General features: G+C 45.0%; 5 protein-coding genes across 5 annotated transcripts; 4 read left to right on the top strand and 1 right to left on the bottom strand.

The window, feature by feature from the left end:
- Positions 1–207: 207 nt before the first annotated feature.
- On the top strand, positions 208–2526 carry MRS44_016017 (uncharacterized protein; the record flags this gene model as incomplete). The annotated part of the gene is made up of 1 exon (XM_065619454.1): positions 208–2526. The coding sequence occupies one exon, from the start codon at positions 208–210 to the stop codon at positions 2524–2526; it is 2319 nt and encodes a 772-aa protein (XP_065475526.1).
- Positions 2527–2660: 134 nt separating this feature from the next.
- MRS44_016016 (uncharacterized protein) lies at positions 2661–5123 on the top strand (the record flags this gene model as incomplete). The annotated part of the gene is made up of 2 exons (XM_065619453.1): positions 2661–4691; positions 4785–5123. The coding sequence occupies 2 exons, from the start codon at positions 2661–2663 to the stop codon at positions 5121–5123; spliced, it is 2370 nt and encodes a 789-aa protein (XP_065475525.1).
- A 2738-nt stretch (positions 5124–7861) lies between these two features.
- On the bottom strand, positions 7862–9682 carry MRS44_016015 (uncharacterized protein; the record flags this gene model as incomplete). The annotated part of the gene is made up of 6 exons (XM_046272443.2): positions 7862–8098; positions 8148–8319; positions 8371–8582; positions 8635–9060; positions 9113–9457; positions 9509–9682. The coding sequence occupies 6 exons, from the start codon at positions 9680–9682 to the stop codon at positions 7862–7864; spliced, it is 1566 nt and encodes a 521-aa protein (XP_046123980.1).
- Positions 9683–11011: 1329 nt separating this feature from the next.
- MRS44_016014 (uncharacterized protein) lies at positions 11012–13155 on the top strand (the record flags this gene model as incomplete). The annotated part of the gene is made up of 4 exons (XM_065619452.1): positions 11012–11170; positions 11231–11595; positions 11645–12579; positions 12656–13155. The coding sequence occupies 4 exons, from the start codon at positions 11012–11014 to the stop codon at positions 13153–13155; spliced, it is 1959 nt and encodes a 652-aa protein (XP_065475524.1).
- A 616-nt stretch (positions 13156–13771) lies between these two features.
- On the top strand, positions 13772–15445 carry MRS44_016013 (uncharacterized protein; the record flags this gene model as incomplete). The annotated part of the gene is made up of 6 exons (XM_065619451.1): positions 13772–14035; positions 14084–14249; positions 14300–14320; positions 14377–14503; positions 14563–14768; positions 15120–15445. 6 exons carry the CDS (start codon positions 13772–13774, stop codon positions 15443–15445), a joined length of 1110 nt encoding a protein of 369 aa, XP_065475523.1.
- Positions 15446–26567: the final 11122 nt, after the last annotated feature.

Here is a 26567-nt window from a genome sequence, read left to right as displayed (position 1 = left end):
CTTCCGGATCATTGTCGGATGTGTCAGATGAAGCGATGCGAAACAGCAACTTGAAACCCGCAACAGATTTGACAGAGAAGACTTTAAAAAAAACCAAGAATAACTAACATCTTTGCATGATCTCTTCAATTAACAAAAAATTGCTAACGCATTGATCAGAAGTCAACTGAAAACGAAGTCATCGTCTTTTGACTGAAAATCATCAAAATGTCAATCAGAGACCATAATCTCACCATGCTCAACGCCCGTGAGGACTGGACGAACTGGATCAACTCTATTGAGGACCTGGCTGTTCGCAACGACGTCTGGAGCTACTGTGATCCAGAAGGGACTGAAACCTTGGTATTCACTGCCACCAAACCATCGGACTCAGCAAGCAAAGACACAATCCAGAAGTATCACAGTCTCCAGGCCATCCACGACACCGAGAAGAAGAAATATGACAAGGTCTCCGATCGCATCGACCTCACGGTGTGCCAGGAGTACAAGCAACACTACCTCGGAATCCATGACGTCCGCGGCAAACTCATCGCGCTGGCTGACAGCATCCAGCCCACCGCGAAGGATCAGAAGCACAACGTCAGGGCCGAGTTTGAAAAGCTTAAGAAAGGCCCTAGCAACACCAGTCTCGACAAATGGCTCAGCCGCTGGCCGGCGCTCGTTAACAACGCCAAGCGTTACAAGATTGAGAACCTCAGCGAGTCGCAGATCTGTGATGCGTTCATTGAAGCATCTCGCGAAGTCAACCCACCGTTCTACAACTATATGAAGTCCAAGGAAGCCCAGGTCGAGAATGAGAAGAATCTCGTCAAGGAGGCTGCAAGAACCATGGAGAAGATCTCAAATGCATTTCTCACTGCGCTCAACGAGATTAACCCTGATCACGCCAGTAACGGTTCTGTCACCATCGCAAGTTCGACTGATTCTGAAGGGGATGAAAACGATGAAAATGACGATGTCACTATTGTTCAGAAAGCTCAGAATACAGTTAATAGAGCTCTCAAGACCTTTCGCAAGCTCAATCCAACCCTCTCCGAGAAGAAGATCACGATCGGATTCTGCATTAGGCAGTTCAGGACAATGGCACCACCGAAGGAGAACGCTACTAGAGGACGAGCAGCCCACGCCACTCTTCAAGGCAGGAAGCATGGCAATGATTCAGACTCGCACAACGAGGAGAATCAGCCTCAACAGAAAAGACAGCGAACAGAACCTTCATCCTCGAACACAAACCTTCGAGACTGCGTCTGTGGCATGTCTCACAAATACGCTGATTGCTACTACCTCAATCCTTCGAATGCACCGGAGGGATGGTCACCAATCATTCAAATCCAATCGAAAGTCATCACTGCAGTCAAAGGGAGCAGGCGGCTTCGGGCAAACATTGAAAAGAACTTCAAGAGAAACAACATCGACCTGCCTAAGTTCTGGCAGAATCAACCTAAGAATCAAGTACAAGACGAGACTTCAAACACTGCTACATCGCCATCTAAATCAAGAGCTGCATTTGTTACGTCAAGGTTCGCGTTTGGCACAACTGCAAAAGACGAGTACGGCGACTGTTTCCGACTTGACAACTGCGCGGATACACATGTCTGCAACGACCTGTCTCGCTTCACTAACTACAAACCTCTGGATGGTGAAATCATAGAGTTTGGCGACTCAGGCACGTACATCGCAGGCATCGGCAAGGTCACGGTCCATGTCGACACTCCATCGGGCCCAGGTCTAATTCAGATCGAGAACGTTGCTCATGTTCCTGGATTCCACTGGAACCTCATCAACACACACTCTCTCGAACAACAAGGCCTCTACTTCAATACCAGAACCTGTTGGATGGAATACTCGGATGGATCAAATGCCTTCAAAGCAACCAAACATGGTGCTTTTCGAGTGGTTGAACCTCACATTAAGGACGCTGTCTTGAAGGCCGAATCTCATGAAGAGGCAGCGCAGTCCTTTGCGATGGCTACCAAATCGAGAACGCCTCGAGTGGCCACAGCTTCTATGGACACCTGGCATGCAAGGCTGGGTCATATCCGAAAAGAAGCTCTTGAACATGTGCCTCAAGTAGTCGAAGGAGTCGCACTTGGCACTCGCGACTTCGAGCGAAAGTCAGAACTATGTCCTGAATGTCAACTCGGACAAGCGCATCAGCAAATCTCCCGCATACCAACGTGGAGAGGAACTTACCCCTTCGAGAAGATACACCTTGATCTTATCGACATGGAGGAAGCATTCAACGCTAACTCCTGGGTCGCTCACTTCTATTGCGACTACTCAGCTTACCATGTCTCCTTCAATCTTCCAAATAAGAATCAAGATGAACTTCTGTCTGTAACACGGGAGTTTCTGGCCATAACAAATGACAACTGGGGTTTCACTACGCGATACATCCAATCAGATGGCGAGAAAGGTCTGGGGAAGAAGTGGAAGCATTTCATCGCAATGAAGGGAATTACTTTCAACCCATCTCCGCCAGATACGCCAGATCAGAACGGTCCTGCCGAACGTTCTGGGGGGTGATCATGACTATCGCTCGCAAGCTTCGAATACAGGGTAATCTACCTCAAAAGCTCTGGCCCTACATCGTAGCTCATACTACTCGCCTCCTCAATCGCATCCCAGTTCAACGAAAACAATGGCAAACTCCATACGAAATGGTCCACGACCGAAAACCCAACATCTCTCATCTCAAAATCATTGGCTCTCTTGCCTATGTCTTGATCAAGAACAAGAAGGCTCGTCCAGCCAGAGCAAAATTACAAGAGAACGCGCTCATGGGGTGGCTTGTCGGATTCGACGCAACCAACATCCATAAAGTTTGGATCCCACACCTTGATCGTGTCATTGTATCTCGGGATGTTCAAGTTGACGAGAAAGTTATGTACGATCCACAGCTTGCTACAACTCTCCCCGAATCAGGACAGGCTCTCGCGATCACGATCAATGAAGTTGATCTAGACGAAGATGATATCGAACCATTGCTCATTATGGAAGATGCAGCAACATCGGTTCCTGTTCCGATGCAAGCAGAAGCAGAGCCACCTTCACCACGGCCTCTTCTTACGCCGCAAGAATCGCCTGAACGAGCAATAGCAGGGGAGATACAGGTCGAAGCACCTGTGGACGAATCGCCACCGCCACGGCCTTCGAACCCAGAAGCTCTCCATCAAGTATCACCGCGTCCTCAGACAAACTTGTCAAGACCAGAGGCACCCAGAAAGGAAAAGATAACGGACGCTGTAGTGCTCCAGAACCTTCGAACAACATCTGGGAGGAACATCAAACTGTCTCAGAGAGGTCAAGATACAATCGAAACACTCAGACCACGCTCCACTCTGCATCGAGTTCAGAAGCGAGCGCGGAGACAGGCATACGCCCTACGATTGGAACGCGCTAAGCTGGGACAACAGATCGCCCACGCTTTCGCAACAGCGCAGTCAATCCGAACTCATCGGAGGGACTTGTTACCACCGCCTGATTTTTGGCATCAACTGAAGCGACATCCTGAGAGACAAGGCTTCAAACGAGCCGCAGGTGCCGAGATCAAGTCACTCGAGGAGAAAGGATCCTTCCAGCTAGTTGATTGTCCAGAAGGCAAACAAATCCTGCCACTCAAATGGGTCTTTACCTACAAACTGGACGATGCAGGTTATCTCATTCGTCACAAAGCTCGCGTCTGTGTCAGAGGTGATCTTCAACACCACTCTGGTGAAGATATCTACGCAGCAACCGGTGCTTATCGAAGCTTCCGGATTCTGATGGCTCTCGTCTGTGCGTTTGGGCTGATATGTCATCAAGTTGACTTCAAGAACGCCTTCGTCAACGCTGACATGGACGAGGAGGTCTACACCACATGCCCACCGGGATATGGTCAATCAGGAAAGGTCTGGAGACTGCTCAAAGCGCTCTACGGTCTGCGTAAGTCACCAAAGCTCTGGTTCAATGAGCTTGTATCGTTCCTCAAAGATCTGGGATTTGAATATTGCCCAGATGAACCCTGCATCCTCATCAACAATGAAACTCAACTCATTCTATTTCTTTACGTGGATGATCTTCTCATCATCGCACAACCTGAATACCTTCAACAAGTCAACGAATTCAAAGCAGCAGTACACAGCAAATACGGGATCAAGGATTTGGGCGAAGCAATCTCCTTCCTCAACATCAGAATCCTTCGAGACATCAAAGCCAAGAAGCTCTGGATCTGCCAAGATGGATATATCGACAAACTCTGTGTCAAGTTCGGGATTGATCAGTCAATGAGAACGGCAACTCCTCTCACTTCATCGTATCGTCCCCAACCTTTCGAAGGACAGGCCACTATACAACAGATCACGGAGATGCAAGAAAAGGTAGGATCAATTCTGTACGCAGCAGTGGTATCAAGACCAGATGTCTCCTATGCAGCCAGCCAGTTAAGCCAGCACGCCATGAACCCTTCATCTGAACACCTGCGGTATGCAAACCGAGTTCTCTCATATCTCCAGACCACACAGTACTATGCCATCGAGTTCTCAGGCTCTGTAGATAAAGCTGCAGAGATAGAGACAGGCGATGATGAAGTGCTACAGCAGTCAAGCGACGCATCGTTCGCGGATGATCCAGAGACTCGAAAATCCACCCAGGGCTACCTCATGAAGTTGTTTAGCGGAGCTATCATGTGGCAGTCTTCGAAGCAGAAGACTGTAACCACGTCAACAACTGAAGCGGAGCTCTTATCGCTATCTCATACAGCGAGGGAAACAATAGCTCTATACCGACTGTTCGAACAGATATAGTTCGATCCGGAACACCAACCACGCATCCTCTGTGACAATCAACAAACAGTGGGACTGGTCCAGAAAGAGAGACCACAACTGACATCGAAGTTGAGACACGTCGACATCCACAACTTCTGGCTAAGACAGGTCCATCGAGACGGCGAAATTACAGTACAATGGGTTCCAACAACAGACATGCCTGCAGATGGCTTCACAAAACCTCTTTCAGCAGAAAAGCATTCTCACTTCGTCAAGCAATTAGGTCTGGTTGATATCTCATCGCGGATTGATCCAGAATATGCTTCAGGAGAGGATGCTGATGAAGATGACATTCAGACCTCATCTGATACAGAGTGAAATCTGGGGGTGTGTGTCGCAGGGTAGGCATGATCTTCGCGGCCTCATGAAACAACTGCGTTAGTAATCTAGCCGTATGCTTTAAGTAACTCTGCGGGATGGAATACCCCGCACAAAAGATAACCTCAGACAACAATCAATCAACACACTGCTGCTGCCCATTATTCTTTACCTGATCCTTGATCCTTTCAGCACGCTCAGTGCGACAGATAGCTAATCACCTGATGGAGAGCGTCGCGTCAGTCACTAAGGGATGAAAACTCTAGGTACAAATTAGCGCTGTCGGCAGAACCGGGATGTGCTAACAAAAGAGGGTCCTATCCAATAAGATGTTTCAAAAGTCATGCCCGTGTAAGAGCCATGCCCGTGTAGCCAAAATGTAATGCCCGTATAGCAATTCCCCTTGATATTAAGGCTATCGGGCTCGCGTAAATTTCCGTTTTAAGTTGCACAGTAAGTATATTAGCTAGTTTATGATATCGCGGCCAGAGCTCTAGCTAGTTAGAATTCAGCGATTAATTTACTTACCCCTTTGAATTTCGTAGTTACTATACTAACCTATTTAGGATTTTATAGTTATCTTAGGAGCAGCTTATTTCATGACTTAATTAACCATAGTTATTCTATATATTGCTAATAATAACTTAAATACTAAGAAAGCGCAGTTAACTTGGAAAGTTGTTATAGCTTGGTCCCCCGTAACGGCGCTGTAAGCTCCTATAGGCAGCTGAAGCACTACTATGATTGCTACTATAGCAATTATAGCCCAATCTTTTGCCCTGTGGCGTGACGGCTAAGGTGCACCGTTACAGTCACGCTCGCTTACGTGTCCCACTCACTTATCACGTACGTTATAAGAAAAGATTATTAATAATATTTAAGGCTCTTTACTATAATTACCTAGTAAAAGCTTAATAAGTATTATATTAAGCTGAGAAAGTCCTTATTATTTACTATATCTATTATTTTATATCTAGCTCTTAGTATAAGTTACCTCGAGATAAATTAGGCTATAGAAGCATAGCTTATATAGGTAAGAGATGCTAAGATAGGTCTATCTAACTACCTTAATTACTAGTATCACTATAGCTGGCCGATGATAGTAAATACATAGCAAAAAGTAATTATAGAGACTTTTAATAAGTATAGAAATATTAGAGAGGCTATAATACCTTGAGAACTAGATTAGGTATAATATTATAAAGCTTAGAGCTATTATACTTAAGTGTTACATGCCCCAATCACAGGGGTCCCCCACGTGATGAATCTGGCTCTATAATAGTCAAATCCTGCAGCAATTAGATAGAGAATAACAACTTAGATTAGATACTTTTACTGCCTCTTTGCCTTGTAATTATTTTCCTTTATTTCGATCTCCTAGCTGCCAGAGCCAGCCAGGAACCCTCCGCATTCAGCGGTACATAGACCTTTGCCAGAGCCAAAGGATCTATAACATTAAGAAAGATAGGTTATACTAGGAGATTAGAAGTAGTATAAAGAGTATAGATACGAAGATTTAAACTATTTAATTAAATATTTTAAATAATAAATCTGGCTTTGTACGCTATTAAATATTTCAAATATGACTCTGGATTTAATTTGTTTGATTTGAGGGCAGCGCTGATTTGGGCCCTCTCTGACGCTACGGTCTAACGCGTTTACATATAATAAGACCGCAGTGACAGGTGACCCGTCGCGGCCAAACCTTATACACTCTGTCCCTCTTGACTGCGTGAGGTTACTAATAAAGTTATGTTTAAATACACTGGCATGCCTTGTATTTATCTTGTGAAGAGGCTCTCATACTCAACCTAGCCGAAAATGCGCTTCCATTTCATGTACCATCTATCCTTGACCAAGGCTGGTTTGTAAAGCTAGCCAGTACCTCATCCAAACCAGTCACCAAGTCCATATCCTTGGGGTGCATGACCCAAGGATGTGAGCGGCCAACAGTGACTCGATGTCCAAAGTAAAACACTGCGAAGATCGGGATCCCAACGTAAGCCACGAGGAAGTCCAAAATATTAAATTGGCCGGGAATGAAGTTCTTAAATCCGTTCACAAGAAGCATCACGGACAAAATCGACCCTGAGACCCACGATGGGTAAGGCTGGAACCGCGATCGATAAGGTCGGTCAATGATACTACTGGTAACGTGATACTGATTACTGACCATATGGCGGCCAAGACTCCGTAGTTGCCTTGCACCGCATCTTCCAGAATTTGAAGTGTCCGGTCCGACCGCTTCGCCTCTTCCGTGAGAGAAGACAAGGCTGGGAAGTGATGTGCCGCAGTCCTGGTGTTGTCGAAGTTGGAAGTCGCGAGACCTGTAGTGTGGGACGATATGAGGGTTTCTCATTTGGTAATCACCCAATCAGGAAGTTCGAGCCACCAACTTCCAATAATAGATGCATTCCATCGAAGTCTTGTCCGCATAGAGTCAGTTGCCAATACAGCCCTTGTGAAGGGATGACCCTAGGCATTCTTAGAGTCTTGGACTATCGATGTCATAAGTATTAGGTGCCTGACTCGAAGATTCACATAAAATTCATGCAATTTCTATCTTAGAGCCTAAGAGTTAGATCCTTGATATTAGGTTGCGAGAAGTCAAGACTGAGAACTGGAGGTGTCGGCCTTTTTGTGGCTGATTGTATTCAACGAGGCAAGACTTTAAACTACCCGTAGTAATGCTGTATTCGCTTGTTCATCATTAACAACACTTGAAAACTTTCCCAAATTTAGTGCATATATCTCCAGGTCAAAGCCTTGTCACCCTTGGCAGAGAGCTCCTCCTCAGAATACTGGTTGTGTTCGCCGGCTGCCACCTTGCGAGCACGACTCTTGTTGATGCGGTCATATCCAACGATGAGGATGAGAGCCGCGACAATGCCAGCGCTTATGAAACCAAGCTCCAGGGCATGTCCCAGCTTGTAGCGAGGACCATCCTTCGATCGGTAGAAGTTCGATGCCATGGCCTATGCCAAGTTAATAGATGAGCTGATTAGAGACAACAGTCAGACTTACACCACCGAGGTTACCAGCACCAATCTGAATAGCCATGCCGACACTTCGCTTGTAGCTTCCTGACAGGTTGTTGGCCAGCCAGGAGATGACGCCAGGGAAGGCAGGGTAGATGGCGCAAGTGGCAATGAAAACGCCGCCGTAGACGACCTTGGGGTTGCCGGAAGAAATACACCTGTAATTTTGATTAGCCGGTGAATATTTAGAATATTGTGAGGAAGCCTACATCGAAAAGCCGACAATCATGATGCACAAGAAGGCCACGATGAACGGGCTCCTCTTTCCAACCCGATCCGAAGTCCATGCGATGATGACAGCGAGAATAGCAGCGGTGATGTAAATCGGAATAGTCAGGAGCTGAGACCTGCTCGAGGTGTAGCCGAGGTTGCGAATAATGGTCGGAAGAAAGAGGCTGATGCCGTAAAGAGGGCACACGATCTGTGTAACTCGTCAGTACCCCTTCACCGTGCTTCAGGTCACTACAACTTACTCCCCAGTAGACAAAGATGTTGACCCAGATCTGCCAGTCCTTGAACGCGCTCCAGACATACGCCCACTTGAACTCACCGGCCTCCGCAACTCGCGTTTGACCAGCCTCCTCTTCTTGGCCTTTGACAGGTCGCTGGCTCTGGTACTTGAGTCGGAACACAACAAAGGCACGCTCCTCCTCGGTAAGGAATGAGGCCGTCTCGGGAAAGTCGTGCAGGGCGAAGAATGCGACCACTGAGGTGAGGACTGTGGCAATGCCCTCGAGGATGAAGATCCAGCGCCAGCCTTCAAGTCCACCAACACCATCCATCTTTGCGATGCCAAAGGCAAGAAGGCCGCTGAAGGCGCCGGCGACCGAAGCAGCGGAGAAGAACAGGGCTTGTCGGAATTGAATTTCGTGTCGGCAGTACCACATCGTCAGGTAATACTGGGAGAAGTCAGCGAAGAGAGAACCGTTGCTGAGTGCTGCGAAGACTTACCGCTACACCAGGGAACAAACCAGCCTCTGTGAGTCCGAGGAAGACGCGCGCAACAAGGAGACCGTGGTAGTTCTTGACAATGCCCATCAGAGTCATGACGACGCCCCAAGCGACCATGATCGCCGGGAGCCAGACGCTGGGGCGAAGCTTCTTGAGGAGTAGGTTCGAGGGGACTTCGAAAGCGGCGTAGGTGAAGAAGAAGACTGTGAGGCACCAGTTGTACTGGTCGCCCGTCATGTTGAGATCTTCCTGGAGACCTTCAATCTTGGCGTTTCCGATGTTACCTCGGTCGAGGAAAGACAGGAGGTAAAGCAGCGCGAGCATGGGGATCAAGCGAAGGTCCATCTTGAAAGCGGCTTAGCAAGGAGAATTGGGGGAGCTGCGGGGTGAGCACACCTTGCGCAGAATCTTCTTCTCGTCAAGATGAGAGAAAGAGTCGCGGGTTGTTCCAGGCGCAGTGGCCAGGCCTTTGATGTGCTCGACTTCACCCAGGCGATCAGTGCCAGAGGTGTTGCCCATCTCAGCCTCGACCATGTCGGCCTTCTCGTTGGGAGGAGTGTATGATGCCATGATGGCAAGCAAATTAACGTTGACTGAGTCCGAGTTCCAAATGTCAAAAAGATAGCCAAAGTTCAACAATGGTTGATCTTGTTTTGCTGATGATGGATCTTGATCAAACGATGTGGATGATCAGGGTCTTATGTATGTCCTCACCCTTGGTCTTCCCCATGGTTTCTTCCCCACAGCTTTTCAGGATCTACTAGGGGCGAGGGAAAGCAGAGTCTATCACAATTGTAAGCGGCTTGACGAGGAGGTATCCACCGGCCGAACCAGATGACAGCTCGGTAAAGGGGGGCGGGAGAGCATGGTGGAGGTGTTCTGGTGCGGGTTTCTCCCCGCATTCTACAGGGGGCGCTTGTCTTGAACAAGCAACTCAAACAACCGAAAGTTGATGACCTTAGTTTCCACCTCTGTTTTGTGGGGGAGTGGGATCGGATCCGATGTGCCTGAGGATAGCATTGCGAGTCAGGCGGGGGTATGCTGCTGTGCTCCCTTCTGAAAGGCGCATCTGGGAGCGGGCGTTACCCCAGTCTGTGGATTGTGTTCAAGGTTAGTTTGACTTTTTCATGTAACCTTGTAAGCGGGTCTGTCGTCAAAATCCTCAATGCTGCACGAGTGAGTCGATTCACGCATTCAAGCGGGACAGAATGGCCCTGTCTTGAAAGAGAGTCTCTCATTGTCTCAATCAATAACGGACTGCAGTGACCTTCACTGAGAAGTTCTGATAGTTTGAGACAGATGCATTGTGTCATGGCCGGATATTAGACGCCTGTGATGGTTGCCCCAACCTTGCTTGAGATGCCCTCGGTTCCGATGATCCCTGCCAGCACATGGCAACCTTCCGTGGACAATTGGCCGGAGACTGCTCATTCAATTTGGCTTACTCACCGGTTCGGATTTTAAAATTGGAGTTCCCTGCTCTCTGAGAAACGCCGCCGTCGCTCATCTCTAGCTTGTGTGGCGGCGCCAGCAAACCCCAAAGATCAGGGAAACCCCCAGTGAACATCCCCTTGGCAGCGGGCGTCACGCATGGCCTCAGCCGCTTGGACGTCGACGTCACATTGAGCCCAGACGCCATTGCAAAAGACGATGAACTGAAGGATTCGTTTCCTCCGCATCTGTCTCATCTCCAGATTATCCCGGCAATGTTTACCCCAGACAAATTGATCTGCATTACCCCGCATCTAAAACTGAACACGGTTCCGGATCTCGAGGTTTGCTTATCCATCGTCCCATCCCCACCTGAATCCTGGAAGCCTGCTCTCCCAACAGCGGATCCGGTCTCTCTTCGTCCTCAAGCAGCTCTTGGCTCCAGAGCAAGGGAATGTGGATTCAACCATGCGAGACAATCTTGTCACACGCCGCACCCAGTTCTCCAGCTGCGACGAGTGTCGCAGATCCCGCGTCGCCTGTGACGCTCAGAGCCGCAACGCCGCTGGAGAAGCGGCCGGTTCCTGCACACGTTGCCGGAACCGCCGTCGCTCATGTACTTTCAAGGTATACGAGCTCATCCCAAGCTTGTCTAACACGCGCGACTGACCCTTACTCTCGGTACAGTGGCTCCAGGAGGCCAAGACAAGCGCGTCTGGTGGAGTGAAGCGCAGGGGACGGCGTCAGACAGCGTCTCATCCTTCCAGTGACACGTCGTCGACGCAAGGGAGCAAGGTCACAGATGCTTCGACGGGGAATGAGGGGCCCGTCCTCTGTTCAGAGCGAAGTGCTCACCGGGACAGTCTGACGACCTCGGTGTTGTCCTCTGGGCCAACTCCGTTCGTTGCGCCTTCACCGACATACTCTATCATCACCTCGCGAGACAGAGGTCTGCTTAGCGAAGCAGAATCGCAATGGCTAGACACTCTGTATCGTGAGGGCTTTGAGGCCGTCTTTGGCTCATGGATGGGCCGATACAGCTGTCCCTTCTTGTATGGTACCGTGACTCTAACTGGACAGACAAGGTACTGACCACATCAGATTCGGCCACAACCTCGCAGACAAATATGTCAGCGTCTCCGACCTTTGCGATCATCTTGATGGGTGCATGGCAGATGCCGCCGCCAACGACGGCACAGGGCCTGGAAGAGGTAGCGAGAGGTGTTGCTTGATTGAGCAATCCCTAAAGAGCACCATCGCTGCTTTCGCTGCTCGATGGCTGCCCATGACCTCCCCGAAAACACACCCCGAACACGATTATTCCGACATCATTCAAGCTCTCTGGCGACATGCCAGGAGGGATATGCTCCGGATAATCAACAGGCCTTCCTACCGATCCATGCTATCGCTGCTTCTCTTTGCGTTGACGCCGATACCAGAAGGTATATCCGAGGACGAAGAGGCTGATGGTATCTCGGGGCAGGCCTGCGTCCATGCAGCATTGCAGCAGGTCCAGGGCCTACGAGCTCGGCAACGAAATCTTCAATTCAGCGGCTCCAAGGTCTCCCTGTCGCTCAAGTCCCAGGCCATCGTCACAACCCCAGAGTCGATAGAAACATCAGCCTTTATTAACGCCGAGAGCACAGCTTACTGGGCAGCTCTGACGTTCGATACCTCGGCATCCTTGACACTGAACTGTCGGCCACTGCTTTCTTCTGGTTTATTTGGCTTCGAGTCCGAGCTGCCGTGGCGTCTAGTCAGGACTTGTGCCAAGATGTTTGACGAGAGTGCACAGCATTGGAGTCGGGGGAGCTCTGACATGACTGACGAAAGGGCAAACCAGATCGTCGCGGCTGGCGCGGGATGGAAGTTACTAGGGTGGAAGTTGACGGCCATCTTCAAGGAAGCGCTCCGCGATGGCCACGATGAACAAGAAGTGCGTAGAGCATACTCGGCTGTGGTGGACTCTATCAAGGAGTTTCAAAGGATATACCGTCCGCTGCTGGATGAGTGTCACAAGCGGATGCAGTTCCTTTGTCAGCAAACAAAACTTCGTTGGTGTAATTATACTCTTTTTTCCACTTCAAAGGGCCTCTGTTGACCTGTGTTTAGTTTCCCTCATGCTTCACTATCACCTCAGCATCTTGATGGCCGTTGATGTCATGGAAGTCACAGGCCGTCACGATCTACTCGCCGATATTGTGGACATAAGCACCGATGCCGAGAACACGGTGATGAATACCCTAGCCTTTGGTCTGCACAATACCTTTACACATCGGCGACCCTGCCCGAACGGCCTCGACCCTCTCCAGGAGAGTACCCGCGGAAACGAAAATACCATCACGGTCCCAATCGTCTCCATCGACCCGTATCCTCACCACGCCGTTGCTGGAGTGCAACTACTGCGAAAGGCCATCGATCGCGACTTTGGAGTTGGGAAAATTACCGAGGAAACGTATCAGAGTTTGTTATCAACTCTTGAAGGCACGTTGAAACAACTCCCGCAGAGCTCCAAGTCTGTGCAAGCCGCGATAGTAAAGTTCGCATCGAACGTACCAGATGATAATCCGGGCCAGATACAGCATCCAAATGTTACCATGTACGCACAATAAGTCGCATTGGCGATAGCTATGCTTTAGTTGTATCCTAGTGCTGATATTCCCATCATCTCCCTGCTAAGGCTTGGGGGACGAATGCCGTGTAATTTACTTCATTTGATAGCAGAAAGTCTGCTCTATCCCTGATCGGGAACATTTTTGTGGCAGCTGTATGATCATTGCGCCTTGACTTGAGTAACCTTAAAGGGAAGGTTGGTGAAGTCTCGTATATCGTTTCCGCGAAAGCCTCTTGTCAACATTTCGCTACCGAACCCCCAGGATGACGTCTCGTGCGCCCTACTTTCCGCCCTGCGGAATGGTCATGATGGTGTGGGGGCAAATGATCTGGCTAGCTCGCTCGCTGATCGACAATCGGATCCGATGGTCCCAATCTCTTGTGGGGATGTTTGCCACTGCGGGGACGCCCATCTCGTCACGCTTCCGATGTCATCTCACCAAGAACCGGATCCGATCGAGATCATAATACCTTGAATGGTAACCACATGCAAAGCGCGCGGAATTCCTTGCTAACTTTGGACCAGTATTTTAGTTTCTTTTGTCTTCATTTTCCCCAAATCTGTCTGGAAGCCAGCTGCAACCTGAACTTTAGCTCCTCCCTTCCTTCGTCAACATGGTCCTCTCCATCGCTCTCAAAACTTCAGTCACCCTGATCGGGGCTGGCACGCAAGGAAGACGTCTTGCCTTCATGTGGTCAAGTAGAGGGAATGATGTCCATATTGTCGACGGTCAAGAAAGTCAGCTTCAAGCCAGCCTCAAAGCCATTGAGGGCTTTCGATTAGAGGATTCCACGAAGGATGCTCGCTGGGGGAGAATCATCACACATACACCCGAGACACTGCGGGAAGCCCTCCAGGCTTCATGGCTCGTAGTAGAAGTATGAGCACCCCTTTATGAGCTATACAGCTGATACTGACTTGCAAAGTGTGTCCCAGAACAACTCCCTCTCAAGCGCAAGGTCATCTCACAATTAGACTCTCTCGCACCAGAGGAGACAATCATCGCCTCCAACTCCAGCAGCTACGCTTGTTCGGAGATACTAGAGGGTCTAACACTGAGGAACGAGCACCGCTTTCTGAGTGCTCACTCCTGTAAGTACCAAGACAAACTCGACATAGTGTAACACTTGCTGACTTGACAGACTGGCCTCCTGAAACAGCCGGTTAGTATATTCACTTCATCTATGTCTGTTCGAGAAGTAAGCTGATGGGGATTTAGAGATTGAGATCATGGGCCATGAAACGACGAACCCTTCTTACATCCCGTTGATGATGGAGCAGTGCAAGGCACATGGCTTCTCGCCTTTTCACGTCAAAAGCCAATCCATGGGCTACATCTACAACCGGTAAGTTTCTGATTCTGCAGAATACTAATTTCAGTACACTCACTAAATGCCTCTTCTAGAATATGGGCAGCCATCAAGCGAGAAGCTCTCCTCGCAGCATCTGAAGGCACCGCAACTCCGGCGGAAATTGATGCCATGTTCAAGGGCGTGCTCAAGACGCCCAAGGGTCCTTTTGAGCAGATGGATATTGTTGGTCTAGATGTTGTTCACGACATCGAGCAGCACTATGCCGATGCACGCGGAGAGATTCCGAGCGGGCCCGAGAGTATTTGCAAAAGTTCCTTCAGAGGGGTGACCTGGGTGTGAAAAGCCGGCGTGGTTTCTATGACTATGGAGGGTCTTAGATTGTTGCCTTGTATAACATACAAGAACTGGTTTCAATAGTGTCACTGTAATATGAATCGCTCAGTACATCTTTGACTGCAACTCGGTAATTGAAGGCGGATAGAGAAGGCAAGGATAAATGAAATCACTGCAAGTGGCATAGCCCGGTTCAAACCTTTTGATTCAAACCAGAACTGACTAGAAAAGTCCAACAAGCAAATCAACAAGCTTTAATTGACACCAAGAGCCATTGTGTTCAACACCACGCGACAAAAGACGACACCGCTCTAAGACTTCCTACTCAGACTCCTCAGAAGCCCCTTTCCCATCCTCTCCCTCACCCTCCTTCTTCTCCTTGTCGGGTTCGAGCACGTCTATGAGCCCGCCGAACATCACCTACATTGGGAACACCCTCCCCGCCAGCTTGTGGTCCCAGTACATCTTCCACTTGTCTTGATTATCCAGGCCTCTGGCCTCTCCCCCCGACGCCGCCTCCTTGTTGAACAAGTGGTAAAACCACCTGTTGTATTCGAAGAGGGTGTTATCGACCCAGAAGTCGTCGTTCCTGGGGGCAACGGCCTCGCAGCGCTCCGAACAACTCAATTCAACTCAATTTGAGGGTCAGATTGAATTGAATTGAGGGCATATGCGGCGAAATTGATTTGGATTGAATTGTGTCGATCCGATTCAACTCTATTCAATTCTATTCAATTCTATTCAATTTTATTCAATTCTATTCAATTTTATTCAATTCTATTCAATTCTATTCAATTCTATTCAATTCTATTCAATTCTATTCAATTCTATTCAATCTGTAGGTGAGTCAGGTCACGCCCTGCTACGGCGATAAACCCCTAGGGAAATATCCTGCCTCAAGACCCCCGCATTTCCAGCCAATACTTCAAGCAAATGAGAAACTCGATTGTCTGATCTTTCAGACTATGTCTCTGCGTCGATATCGTCAATTTCGACTGACTGAATAACCTCTCACACTCACACGAAGTGGCCGGAATTGACAGCAGATCGAAGGCCATTCTTGCTAGCTTAGGTAATGAATCTTGGTGTCGGTGCCACCACTCTAGAGGGCCCTCCCCCGGTAACAACGGTAAAGAGAGGTACTCTGTAAGCTCGTCCTTTGGTAAGAGATCCTCAGGCTTATCGTAGAAATCTTCGTCGATAAGGTAGCTTGACCAAGTCCGAGTGATCTGTTTGGTGACTGGGAGGCTTTGCTTGTTGTAATCTTCGTCAAAGAACTTCTTGAAGCCCTGAATTATACGCTGACCGTGTTCTTCGGGAAGTTACTTCTCAATCCATCGCTTCTGGAGGTCAGGGTGCAGGATCATCGCCGCCCAGTAAGCAGGCGAGTCCTCGAGAGCAAGGATGCGAACCATTCAACTCAACTCAATATGTTGAAATAGATTGACGTCAACCGTCAACCAACTCACCCAACGTCAGGCTTGCTGGCCCAAATATACTAAATAATTTGATTAAATCTGCCGAGAAGTAGAATTAATTGGCAATTGGACCAGCAAACTTCATGTTGGTTGAGTCGGGATGACAGTTGACGTCAATCCATTTCAACATGTTGATATGCGTGGAGTGGTTCGCATCCTTGCTCGAGAGTAGCTATGTATTTGTCAATCTTATTGCAGTGGCGGCTATACCTCTTTGCGGTATCCAGCACTGGTCTCACCAGGCACCAGGCTCGCTGGTCTCTTGACAAGGAGACGATCGACTACATGGGAACGAAGTTGCACATGGAACAGGTGTCGCAGCTGGTCGTGTCGGAACTCCGTCAGGCACACTTGCTTCTGTATGATGAGCTACTATTCGGCATGAAGGATATTGCCCCGATTGAGGGGTGGAGGCTACATGACGATCTGGATCTAGACGACTACGGTGGTTCGTGGATGATAGACGAGAGGAACAGCGAGATACTGGCGGGGACGCGTAACGCCCTCCTCCGGCAGATCGAAGGGAGGACGAGGCGGACCTCGCATATCTTGCCGGGATGAGCAACCATAGTTATCGGACATTCAACCACGCCTACGCCGGGAGCACGACCTTGACTATGACACATTCACTTCACCATGCCCACCGAGCGTCGCAAAGCTGGCGGTCTCTGTATGTATGTATGTATGTATGTGTATTTTTCGTCCGGGGGGCCATGAGGCCCAAGAAGTCTCCTAAGGGAGCATAGGACGTGCTGAGCTGAACTATCTAATTGCTGTCATATTAGGCCTCGCTCAGAAAATCCATATTATCTACTCGCATCAACGGAGAGCCTAGTGGCTTAATCCCTAAGTGGCACCCTCCTACTCGTAGCCTGCCTTATAGGAGTTTTAAGCATATTATCTAAGATATTAATATAGGTCGTCTGAGTTGAGTTCTATGCGACCGCGTCTATCTAGTTTATTTAGCATATCATCGGCATAAAGGCATATTACTCTTAAGAGGTGTGATGATCAAGGTTCCCAACGTAGTAAACCGTAACCTGATTTGGTTTATGTTGGCAGTTGCAACGGGGCGTGGCGCACTGAGCGTAGGGTGGCGAATCGCGTCTGATAATATCAAGTATTCTTGAGTAATCAAGTTGTATTGAAAGCTGAGGTAGCTAGAGTGTCTGTCTAAGGAATGTTGTGTGGTCTTTTATGGGCATGATCTGGGGGTATCTCACGATGTCCATCGTGAGATATCGCCACATTCTCACTCGCACAGAGTGAGAGAGTGTCGCACTGAGCGTGCTAAAAGGATCAAGGGTCAGGTAAACGATAATGAGCAGCAGCAGTGTGTTGATTGATTGTTGTCTGAGGTTGTCTCTTGTGCGGGGTACTCCATCCCGCAGAGTTACTTAAAGCATACGGCTAGATTACTAACGTAGTTGTTTCCTGAGGCCGTGAAGATGATGCCTACCCTGCGACAGAGAGTGAGCGGGACAACGGGTTCCGGAGTGAGCGGTAATACGTTGATCCGTGCCGTGCAGCGCCATGCATTCGGTCGTGGCATAGGTCGTGACAGCTATAGCATAACGTATATGATAAGCGAGTGTTACAAACAAGTGAGTGTTACACTACACTGTGTAAGCTAAAACAGCTAAACTCCAATTTTCTAAAACTAGCTATATAATTTTTAAAAATCTAAAAACAGGTTTTATAGCTATTTAACTTCAGAAGAAACTCCATAGTATTTCTTTTAAAATTTTAAGAAATTGCCTTTTAAGAAAAACAGCTTGTTATACAGTGTGAATATGTTTTTTCTTAAACTAGCTTAGTAAGGATTTTTCTAAAAATATAAGAAATTTCATATAGCTTTTTTGCTATAAGATAGGCCCTTTTTCTTATTTTTAGCATATTTACGCTTAATTTAAATTTCTTAGAATTTTTTAATGAAGTTAAATCTTAAGGTGTAAATACTAAGAAATTTCAAAGTGTAACACTCACTTGTTTGTAACACTCGCTTATCATGTACGTTAGCCGATATAGCGATTATTAGTAATAAGGCAGTTAAGTGTCGGATACGAGGGTAGTAAGTCAAGATGAATGATGATTTCAAGATGGAGAAGAAGAACAGATTGTTGATTGGTTCATGTCCCTCCTCGTCTTCATCCTTCCTCGTCCTCATTATATTCGACGAGACGAGGCTGTGATACGAGACCTGCCGAACCTGCAACAGATCTGTAACACCACTCTGACTCTTGTGGTGCACTCTTGTGGCAAACTGGGTAGAGGCATATGCAACAGAAGCGATATATGAGCTAAAAAGCATAGCGCTAACATATTTATAATTGTGAACGGCCTCTAGTAACTGTATTCCAGCTATCTAGTCCAGGATGCTATTTACATCAAAGATGAAGAAGAAAGAAAGAAGTTCTCAAGTGCCCCTGAGCTGTGGGACAATTTCCCATCCCTGGCGCGCACGAGCCCAGTACGTCTTGCAGCACAGCCGCAAGGATATGGGCCCTGGCCCGTGACAATAATTGTTGGATTGGGCCCTGTACGATAGCTCTGAGGGTGGTCACGTGCTTTCAATGGCCGGCCGGGTGATCTCCGGTTAATCGGGCAGACTAGGCCCAATTAGGAAGGCCACCTCGCGGCCCAAAAGGGAAGGAAAGAATTATCTCAAGATCAACATAAGCAATACACACAGGTGGAAGGATATGTCGGAAAGCACGTGTGGCACCAAGATGACTACAATTGTGTTGTTGTTCTTGTTGAGTTTTTAATCTGACTGTCTGAGGTCATCGCCACTTATGAAATACGCAGCTCCCCCTCCTTCTTGCCTAATTGGGCCAATTTCCTTCTTCGGGTTCCACGTGAGCTTGTTGCGTACAGGGCCCAATTCAACAGGATATGCCCGACTTATCAACAATAATAAGCTATTTAAAGCGTTCTATAAGAAAAGTTAATTAAGGTAGAAGTTTTAGACTAGAGATAAATTTATGCCTCTAGTATAATATAAACTTATCTTATAGGGAAAAAAGCTAATTATATTTGTTGCTTATTAGGGCTACCGGGTTAGTGTTACAACCACCTCACGAGAACTCGCCACTGCCCTTGCACGTGACCCCAGGTAAGCAACCAATCATGGAAGGAGCGACAACCCGTATCGCTCCAACACGCAGGAGCGACTTTTCAACATCGCTCCTGGAGGAAGAAGCGACTTTTCAACGTCGCTCCCGCAAAAGAGATGTAGTATATAAAGTCGCTCATTTGCACATTTCTTATTTCCACTTGGCTCTCTAGCTTTCAATACAACTTGATTACTCAAGAATACTTCTTGATATTATCAGACGTGATCCGCCACCCTACGCTCAGTACATTAACGCCCCGTTACAACTGCCAACATAAACCAATTCGGTTACGGTTTACTACGTTGGGAACCTCGACCGTCACAGTTAGGTAGCTAAGGTTAAGAAGCTTAAGGAAGCCTTTAGCGCTGGTTAGTAATAATAATAAGAGGCCTTAATTAAAGAAGAAGAAGCATTAATTAATGGCAATTGATAGGGACGCATCACGAATTGATAGGGGCGCATCCGCCTTAGGGACGCGCCAGCTTTTATAACATCTAATTGGGCCAAATTTTCCAGACCCATAAATACTTCCCCGTGAAGGCGGTGAAGCCAGCTCTCTTAACAAGCCTAGTTCTTCCCAGCCCAGAAGCAACTACGTAGGGCCAATCCTCCTAGAACAGGTCGCGTTCAGGTGCCAACTCAGTATTATTTACGATACAGAATCGGAGCGATTCCATTAAGAGTAGCTACCTACGAAGCCCTTGCGATCTATGGGGCCGTGGAGCGGTCGTAAAGGTCTGTGGATAAGATGCGAAGAGGTTTGCGATTGTATCTCCGTCGCCGACTCCGTAGTATTGGCCGATACTTATTCCGTTGCTGCTCGCTGAACGAGGTCTATTCGCGAGAAATGGTGGGCTGAAACTGGCTTGTCGACTCTGCCGCTGTCGTTTTCGGGTACGCGATTCGCAGCTAGGACCGGGGCTTCGAGTTCGACGTCTTGAATTGATCTCTGAGCTAAAAGGTGACTCGGACTGGAGTATGACGAAAGACCTGGTGGTTGATGGTTGAGAGACTCATGGTGGATCATCTGCTCATTTAGGTAGATTGAGAGCCAAGCTCGAGGTACTTCGGGAGCGTTGGCAGAATTCTGCCTGTACTAACAGAAAAGTGGCTGATGAATCAGAGGCTATAAACCTGGCGCGTCCCTAAGGCGGATGCGCCTCTATTAATTTGTGATGCGTCCCTATTAATTGCCTAATTAATTTGGGGGTATAAGTAGTATAATGCCGCGATTTATAACTTAAAATATTATTAGGATACCTATTATGGGCTAATTTAGGTAGGGAATAATATACCTTTTATTCTTGCATTTTAATTAGGCAGATATCCCTGGAGTGACCTAGCGGGAGACTTTTAATAATTGAGGTAGTAGGAGTAGAAGGTATTATATTATTAAAAGGTCTAAGTTATATATGTCTAAGGGAAGCATAGCTCCTCATATAGTATCTACCTCTTAGCTATTAGCAGACTAGACCATCTTAGTTATATAGCCTTAACATTAATCAATCTTAGTTCTTACTACTAGGAAATTATTAATAGCCCGCATTCCTGCCTTAGCACTGCTCTTAACTAAGTGTCAGGGGAATATAATATAACTATGCGGCGCACCTAGTATAATATAAAGGACTAACTCGCTACTTACTATTAACTATTTCGAGTTTATAAATAATATATCATCTAGGAGGTAGTCCTTAGTGCCGTAAGTAAAGAGAGCCGAGGGTAGCCTTCCTTTTAAGCTCTCTAGATCCACATAGAGAGGGCTAATATAAGGATCCTTTAGCGTCTTAGGCGGATAATCTAATAGGAATACCTCCTAGAAGTTAGTTATACTATCCCGGTCTAGGATAAGATAAGATTATCCTCGGCGGTATAAATAGACCCTCGGCATCTAGTCTAGGCTATAATAACTAAAATAAAATATAATACCTCTAAGGCGAAAGCTAGAGAATTTAATCTTATTATGCTATAGCAAATAGATAGTTATAAGCATTAATAAGTGTGCGCTAGTAAACTCCCTACTAATAAAACCTAGTGGCGCCCTAAGGATATCCTCAGTATTAGCTATGAGCTATTCTATAGCATTATAATAATCCTTAGGTCCCGCAGGGAAAGAATACTTAGGTGCGAGCTAATAGCCGACCGAGATGCAGAGCAAGCTATAATTATTAGCTATAGCCTATAGCCTCGGGTCTTAGTATGTTTCGTCTTGTAGCACCTACCCGCTACTATGGATATGTATGAAAACGGCATATAAAGGCTTATTATTCTATGGCCTAAGGAGTTAGTATGAAATAAGGCGATCTAAGTCGCGTAAAGGTATTTAAAATACGGTTACGGATACTAGGAGAGTTAGACTAGGGAAAATAGTTTTCTTAGCCGCGCGTAGGCGCTAATATTTAGCAGCTCTTACTTCTGTCTACTTAGGAGTACTAAGAGCAAGTTTAATTAGCTTTTAATTAAATGCCCTAGATTTAAAGGGGATTATTAACGGGTTGAAACATTCCAGACAAGACGTGAGGGGGTGGGTTAGGATATTATATATAAGTAAGGCTCCCTCTTAAGTCCTACGAGGTAGCAAGTATCCTTCCTAAACTTATATTTATAACCCATTAATGGATTTTTATGCCTGTATAGCGCCTTTGTAATAATGCGCCGCAGCTGGCTACTAGAAGGATCCTAACTGTTTCGCCAATGCCGCCCTGCGTCCTTTATCGGATCTAAAGCACATTTCTATTAATACTGACTCTATTACTCTTCCCGCTATATTTAGATCTAATAGTATTTTTATTAGACTAACCGCTTATTTAGACGCATATATTAATTAAGCTAATAATAAATATAGAGAGTTCTATCTTTAGGTATAAAATCCTCGAGATGCATAGTAGTTATATAATATTCCTATAGTTCGGTAGTAATAAAAGAAATTTATAGTGCTTATAGAATGATATTTTAATGCCGTTATATGTTAATAATTATGTTTTTTGCTTTTATGATTAATGCTATCTTTAGAGCTATTATAATAATTAATAAAAAGTAAAGAAAGAAATGTTAGCTAAGGTGATAATAGGGTTTAGAGTCCTAAGGAATATTAAGTCCCTTTATTTTGCTATAGGCCTTTATCTACTTATATACTATAAAACTAGGTAGTAAAGAGTGTTATATACCCTTGCTAATCTGATATGAGATATATATTCTTGTTTTATTTAGTAGTTTAAATTGTTATTTCTAGCCTAATAAACGAAGGAGTCTAGGTATAATAGATTCCTATTCTAGCTAATTAAACCTATTATCTGAACACGAGTAGAGCGAGTGTAGTAGAGCTAATAAATCGGTAAGTGAAGGCTGTTGGTCTGGCAGTACCCTATAAACCTCCCGATGAAGTAGTGGTATGATTACTAGCCCGAGTAACCACTCGTGATCTTGTTCACCTGGTTGACAATGGCCGCTATTTAAATGCCTATGAAATGATATTATATATTAGTGGGATAAATCTCCTTAAATAGGCAAAACTAAGGTAACTTACCTCCCTTTTAATTAGTATTAAAACTATACCAACTAAGCTAGTTAAAGCAAGCATTAGGGTTACTAAGATAAAATCTACTTTAGATTATATAGATTAAAGAGTCAGCCTTAGCTTACAGGTAGAGAATAATAATATTATTTATATTTATATTAAGGTTATTTTAGCTAATAGCCTAGAGATAAAAGAGTAAAATAAGTTAGACTTATTAGCCTATTTATTATAGCTTATATTACTAATAAACTTATTTCTAATATTGCTATAGCTTTATAGGTATCTATAAAGAGCTATATATAGTTTATATATAGAACTACTCTAGTAAGCCTATAAAATATAGAGATATCTAGTGCTATTTATTCTAGAGGCGCTATAGGTATCTATTTAAGAGAAAGATATTATATTGCTAGAGAGCTATTTATTTTGCCTAAGTGTGAGATTACCATATATTTACTTTAATACTTTACTTATATTATTATAACTATAGTTACTAATATAGGGGGATATTACTTACCCGCACTAGTTATTACTAGTTAAATTAAAGTCGGCTAGAAATACATGAGTAGCGCCGCTAATAGTAATAAAAGAGACCTTAGATAGATTATTAAAGTTAGCTAACTATATCTTAAGTTAATTTATAGGCTTTAGCCCTATGGTTATATTAGCGGATTTAACCTATATATAAATCTAGCGATCTTATAGATTAGTAATAGGGTTAATTTAACCCCTACTCTAGGAGTTTATATTAGTAACTAGCTTAGTAATAGATAGGTTCTAATTATATATATAGGTACTATATTATTTTAGTAATAAATATTAGTATAGCCCCGCGCGCGTAAGTACTAAGTATAAGTTAGAGGTCTCACTAGTTAGTTATAAGCGTAGTCATAGGGGCTACTAGTAAATATACCGAAGCCTATTTTAAAAGTATTAGAGTAGGCAATGCCTAGCTAGGCCGCTATAAACCCTCTAGCGGATATTCTAGATATAGATATGCTATTGGGATTAATATTATAGGCACCTAGGCTTATTGCTAGCGCGTTATACGCAATAAGACCCGCGAGGCCTATAAGTATAAGGAGATTAGATATAGTGAGGAAGATAGAGATAGTAGAGCTCAGTTATCTAGACTAGAGAAGGGGACTACTTTAAGACGAAGTGGGTTTTTAAGTAGAGGGCATTTCTTAGGGGAGGCCTAGGGGATAAATATACTGGTACTTTTCCTAAAGAATATTTTTCCCGAGATGTTTATCTTTTTTTATGCCTATTAATATATCGGATCTTCTTAGGAGGGCTTCGTGACTACTATGGAAGGCATGGTTCTAAGCTTTAATATTGTCTAAGGCTCGCACCTAAGTGAACTAGGGTTATATTTTTGGTAACTTATATATAATATGAAGCCTCTCGTCCTATTAATCGTAGAAACTTGTTGGTTTCTAGCTAGTATCTTAAGTATATGCCTCTAAAAACTATAATTCCGCTAAGGTAATAATAGTCCCCCGCCTTCTAAGTTTATTATAGAGACTAATATTAAAGCGGAAAACTTAATACTGGATTAGGCTAACCTCTTAGTTAGCTACCTACTTTTTTATTTCTATCATCGCGGAATAGGCAGCACCTGGCCCGATATGGTTTCCGCATAGACCTCATTAAGCCACTATCCTTATCTAAGGAATTATTATTATACTTAGTTAAGTTATAAATGCTATAAATCTAGAGAGTTATAGGAGTTTTTTGCGGGGTATGGGGTTAAACTTTGCGGGGTAAAGTAAAAGAACTATTATAATAGTTATAATTTAGTTACTCTAGGGGTAGTAAGTATAGAGCTAGTAATACTAGATCTAATATTTATCTCTTATAGCTAAAAATTTATTTAGATTATAGCAGGGGCTATTAAGGAACGTTATAGGGTATAGACCTAACTATGCGTATCTTAACTTCTTAATACAGATAAAATACTCTAGAAGGGTAACCCTTAGTTATAAGATAAAGGTGAATACTTAGCAGAACTAAGAGAGCCTAAGGCCGCTTTATGCCTAAATCTAGATCTAATAGTTATTAGTATATCTTAGATTACTAGTAAATAGGGCTATTTATATCTAGGCTATCTAGTACCTTAACCTCTATCTCATTACCTTAAGTCTTTAGTATCTCTCTATAGATTATAAAATAGTTATAGTTATGACTTACCTCTCTAGGTATATCTAAAAAGATAATAAAATATGATATACCCGGCAAAGATATTGCTATTGGTGAGTAGCTTAAGCTCGTAACCTCCTATGACGGCGATGCTGCCTAGGCTGCCTATATTGCGGCGGTTAAAGCTCTAACTCCTAATAAGTAGAAAAGGATAATCCGCTATATTAATATCTGCCTAGTCTTAACGCTTAGATTCCTCTATTATATCTCCCTTATGGATAGGAATAATACTAGAATTGCGATGATTTCTAGTATAAGCATAGATCTAGTTATAATAGGTAGCTAATACTTTATTATTATGCTCTTATTCTTTATTCCCTACGTGCTTTTTTAGCCTCTATTAACCGCTATCTTATAGAAAGTAAGACTATGCCTTTTTCTATTATTTATAACGCTGGTTTAAGGTTTAGTAACTATTGCGAGTAGGTTTATTAAGAACTAGAGCGAGCTTATCCCCTTCTAGCTTATCCTTAGGGCTTATAAGGCTAGATTCTTCCTAGGTAAGTATATATAAGGCGATAATACCGCATGCTATTAGTAACTAATAGACTTTAGGTTATGTATACCTACTTAGTTATTAGTATCCTAGATATAAGCTCTAGAAATGAAACGCTGTGTTTTACCTCATCGGAATAACTATATCTGCGTTCTTAGGCGTCCTAGCTCTTAGCTTCTCGTAACTAAATAGTTATAGCGCTAGTCCTTCCTGGTGGGGGCGAGTCATAGTTGATAAGGAGACCGGCGTTATAACTATATAAAGCGGAATATTAGGGTAGAGGTAGATCTTTATCTTATAGGGAGTGCTTACTTATATTATGGCTAGCTTTGCCTACCTTACCGTCTTGGGCTTCCTTGATGCTATGAGTTATATTTTAGGCCTTAAGCTAAGCAAGAGAGAGGCCGACTTTATTATAATAAGAATTAAATTAGATAGAGGGGACGCTACTGCTAAACGGTAGGCCCTTGCCGAAATGCCTATCTCTGACTTTATTACTAATTTAGGCCTTATAGCTTTTCTCTCTGCGAGTATATAGTAAATGCTTATAACCTTAAGATCTAGGGCTTTGCCGTACTCTTTAGTCTTACTACTATTAATATATATGCTATTACTTATTTTCTGCTATTGATCCTAAAAGATAGTCTGGGATTTAGTATTACTATATTTTAATGCCTTATTGCGCCTCTATATATTACTATAGGAATTACTATATATACTATAGCGTACCTGAGCGATAAGTATTAAATTTATTCTCTATTTATTATATTTAATAGCTACCTGCTTCTTATTAGTGTGACGGTCAAGGTTCCCAACGTAGTAAACCGTAACCTAATTGGTTTATGTTGGCAGTTGTAACGGGGCGTAGTACTGAGCGTAGGGTGGCGAATCACGTCTGATAATGTCAAGAAGTATTCTTGAGTAATCAAGTTGTATTGAAAGCTGAGGTAGCGAGAGT

Source organism: Fusarium solani (genome assembly GCF_023522795.1).
Source record: "Fusarium solani strain SB1 chromosome Unknown bctg00000011, whole genome shotgun sequence".
NCBI lineage: Eukaryota > Fungi > Ascomycota > Sordariomycetes > Hypocreales > Nectriaceae > Fusarium > Fusarium solani.
Note: the sequence above shows the minus strand (reverse complement) of the source record. Positions and strands in the feature narration are given on the sequence as shown.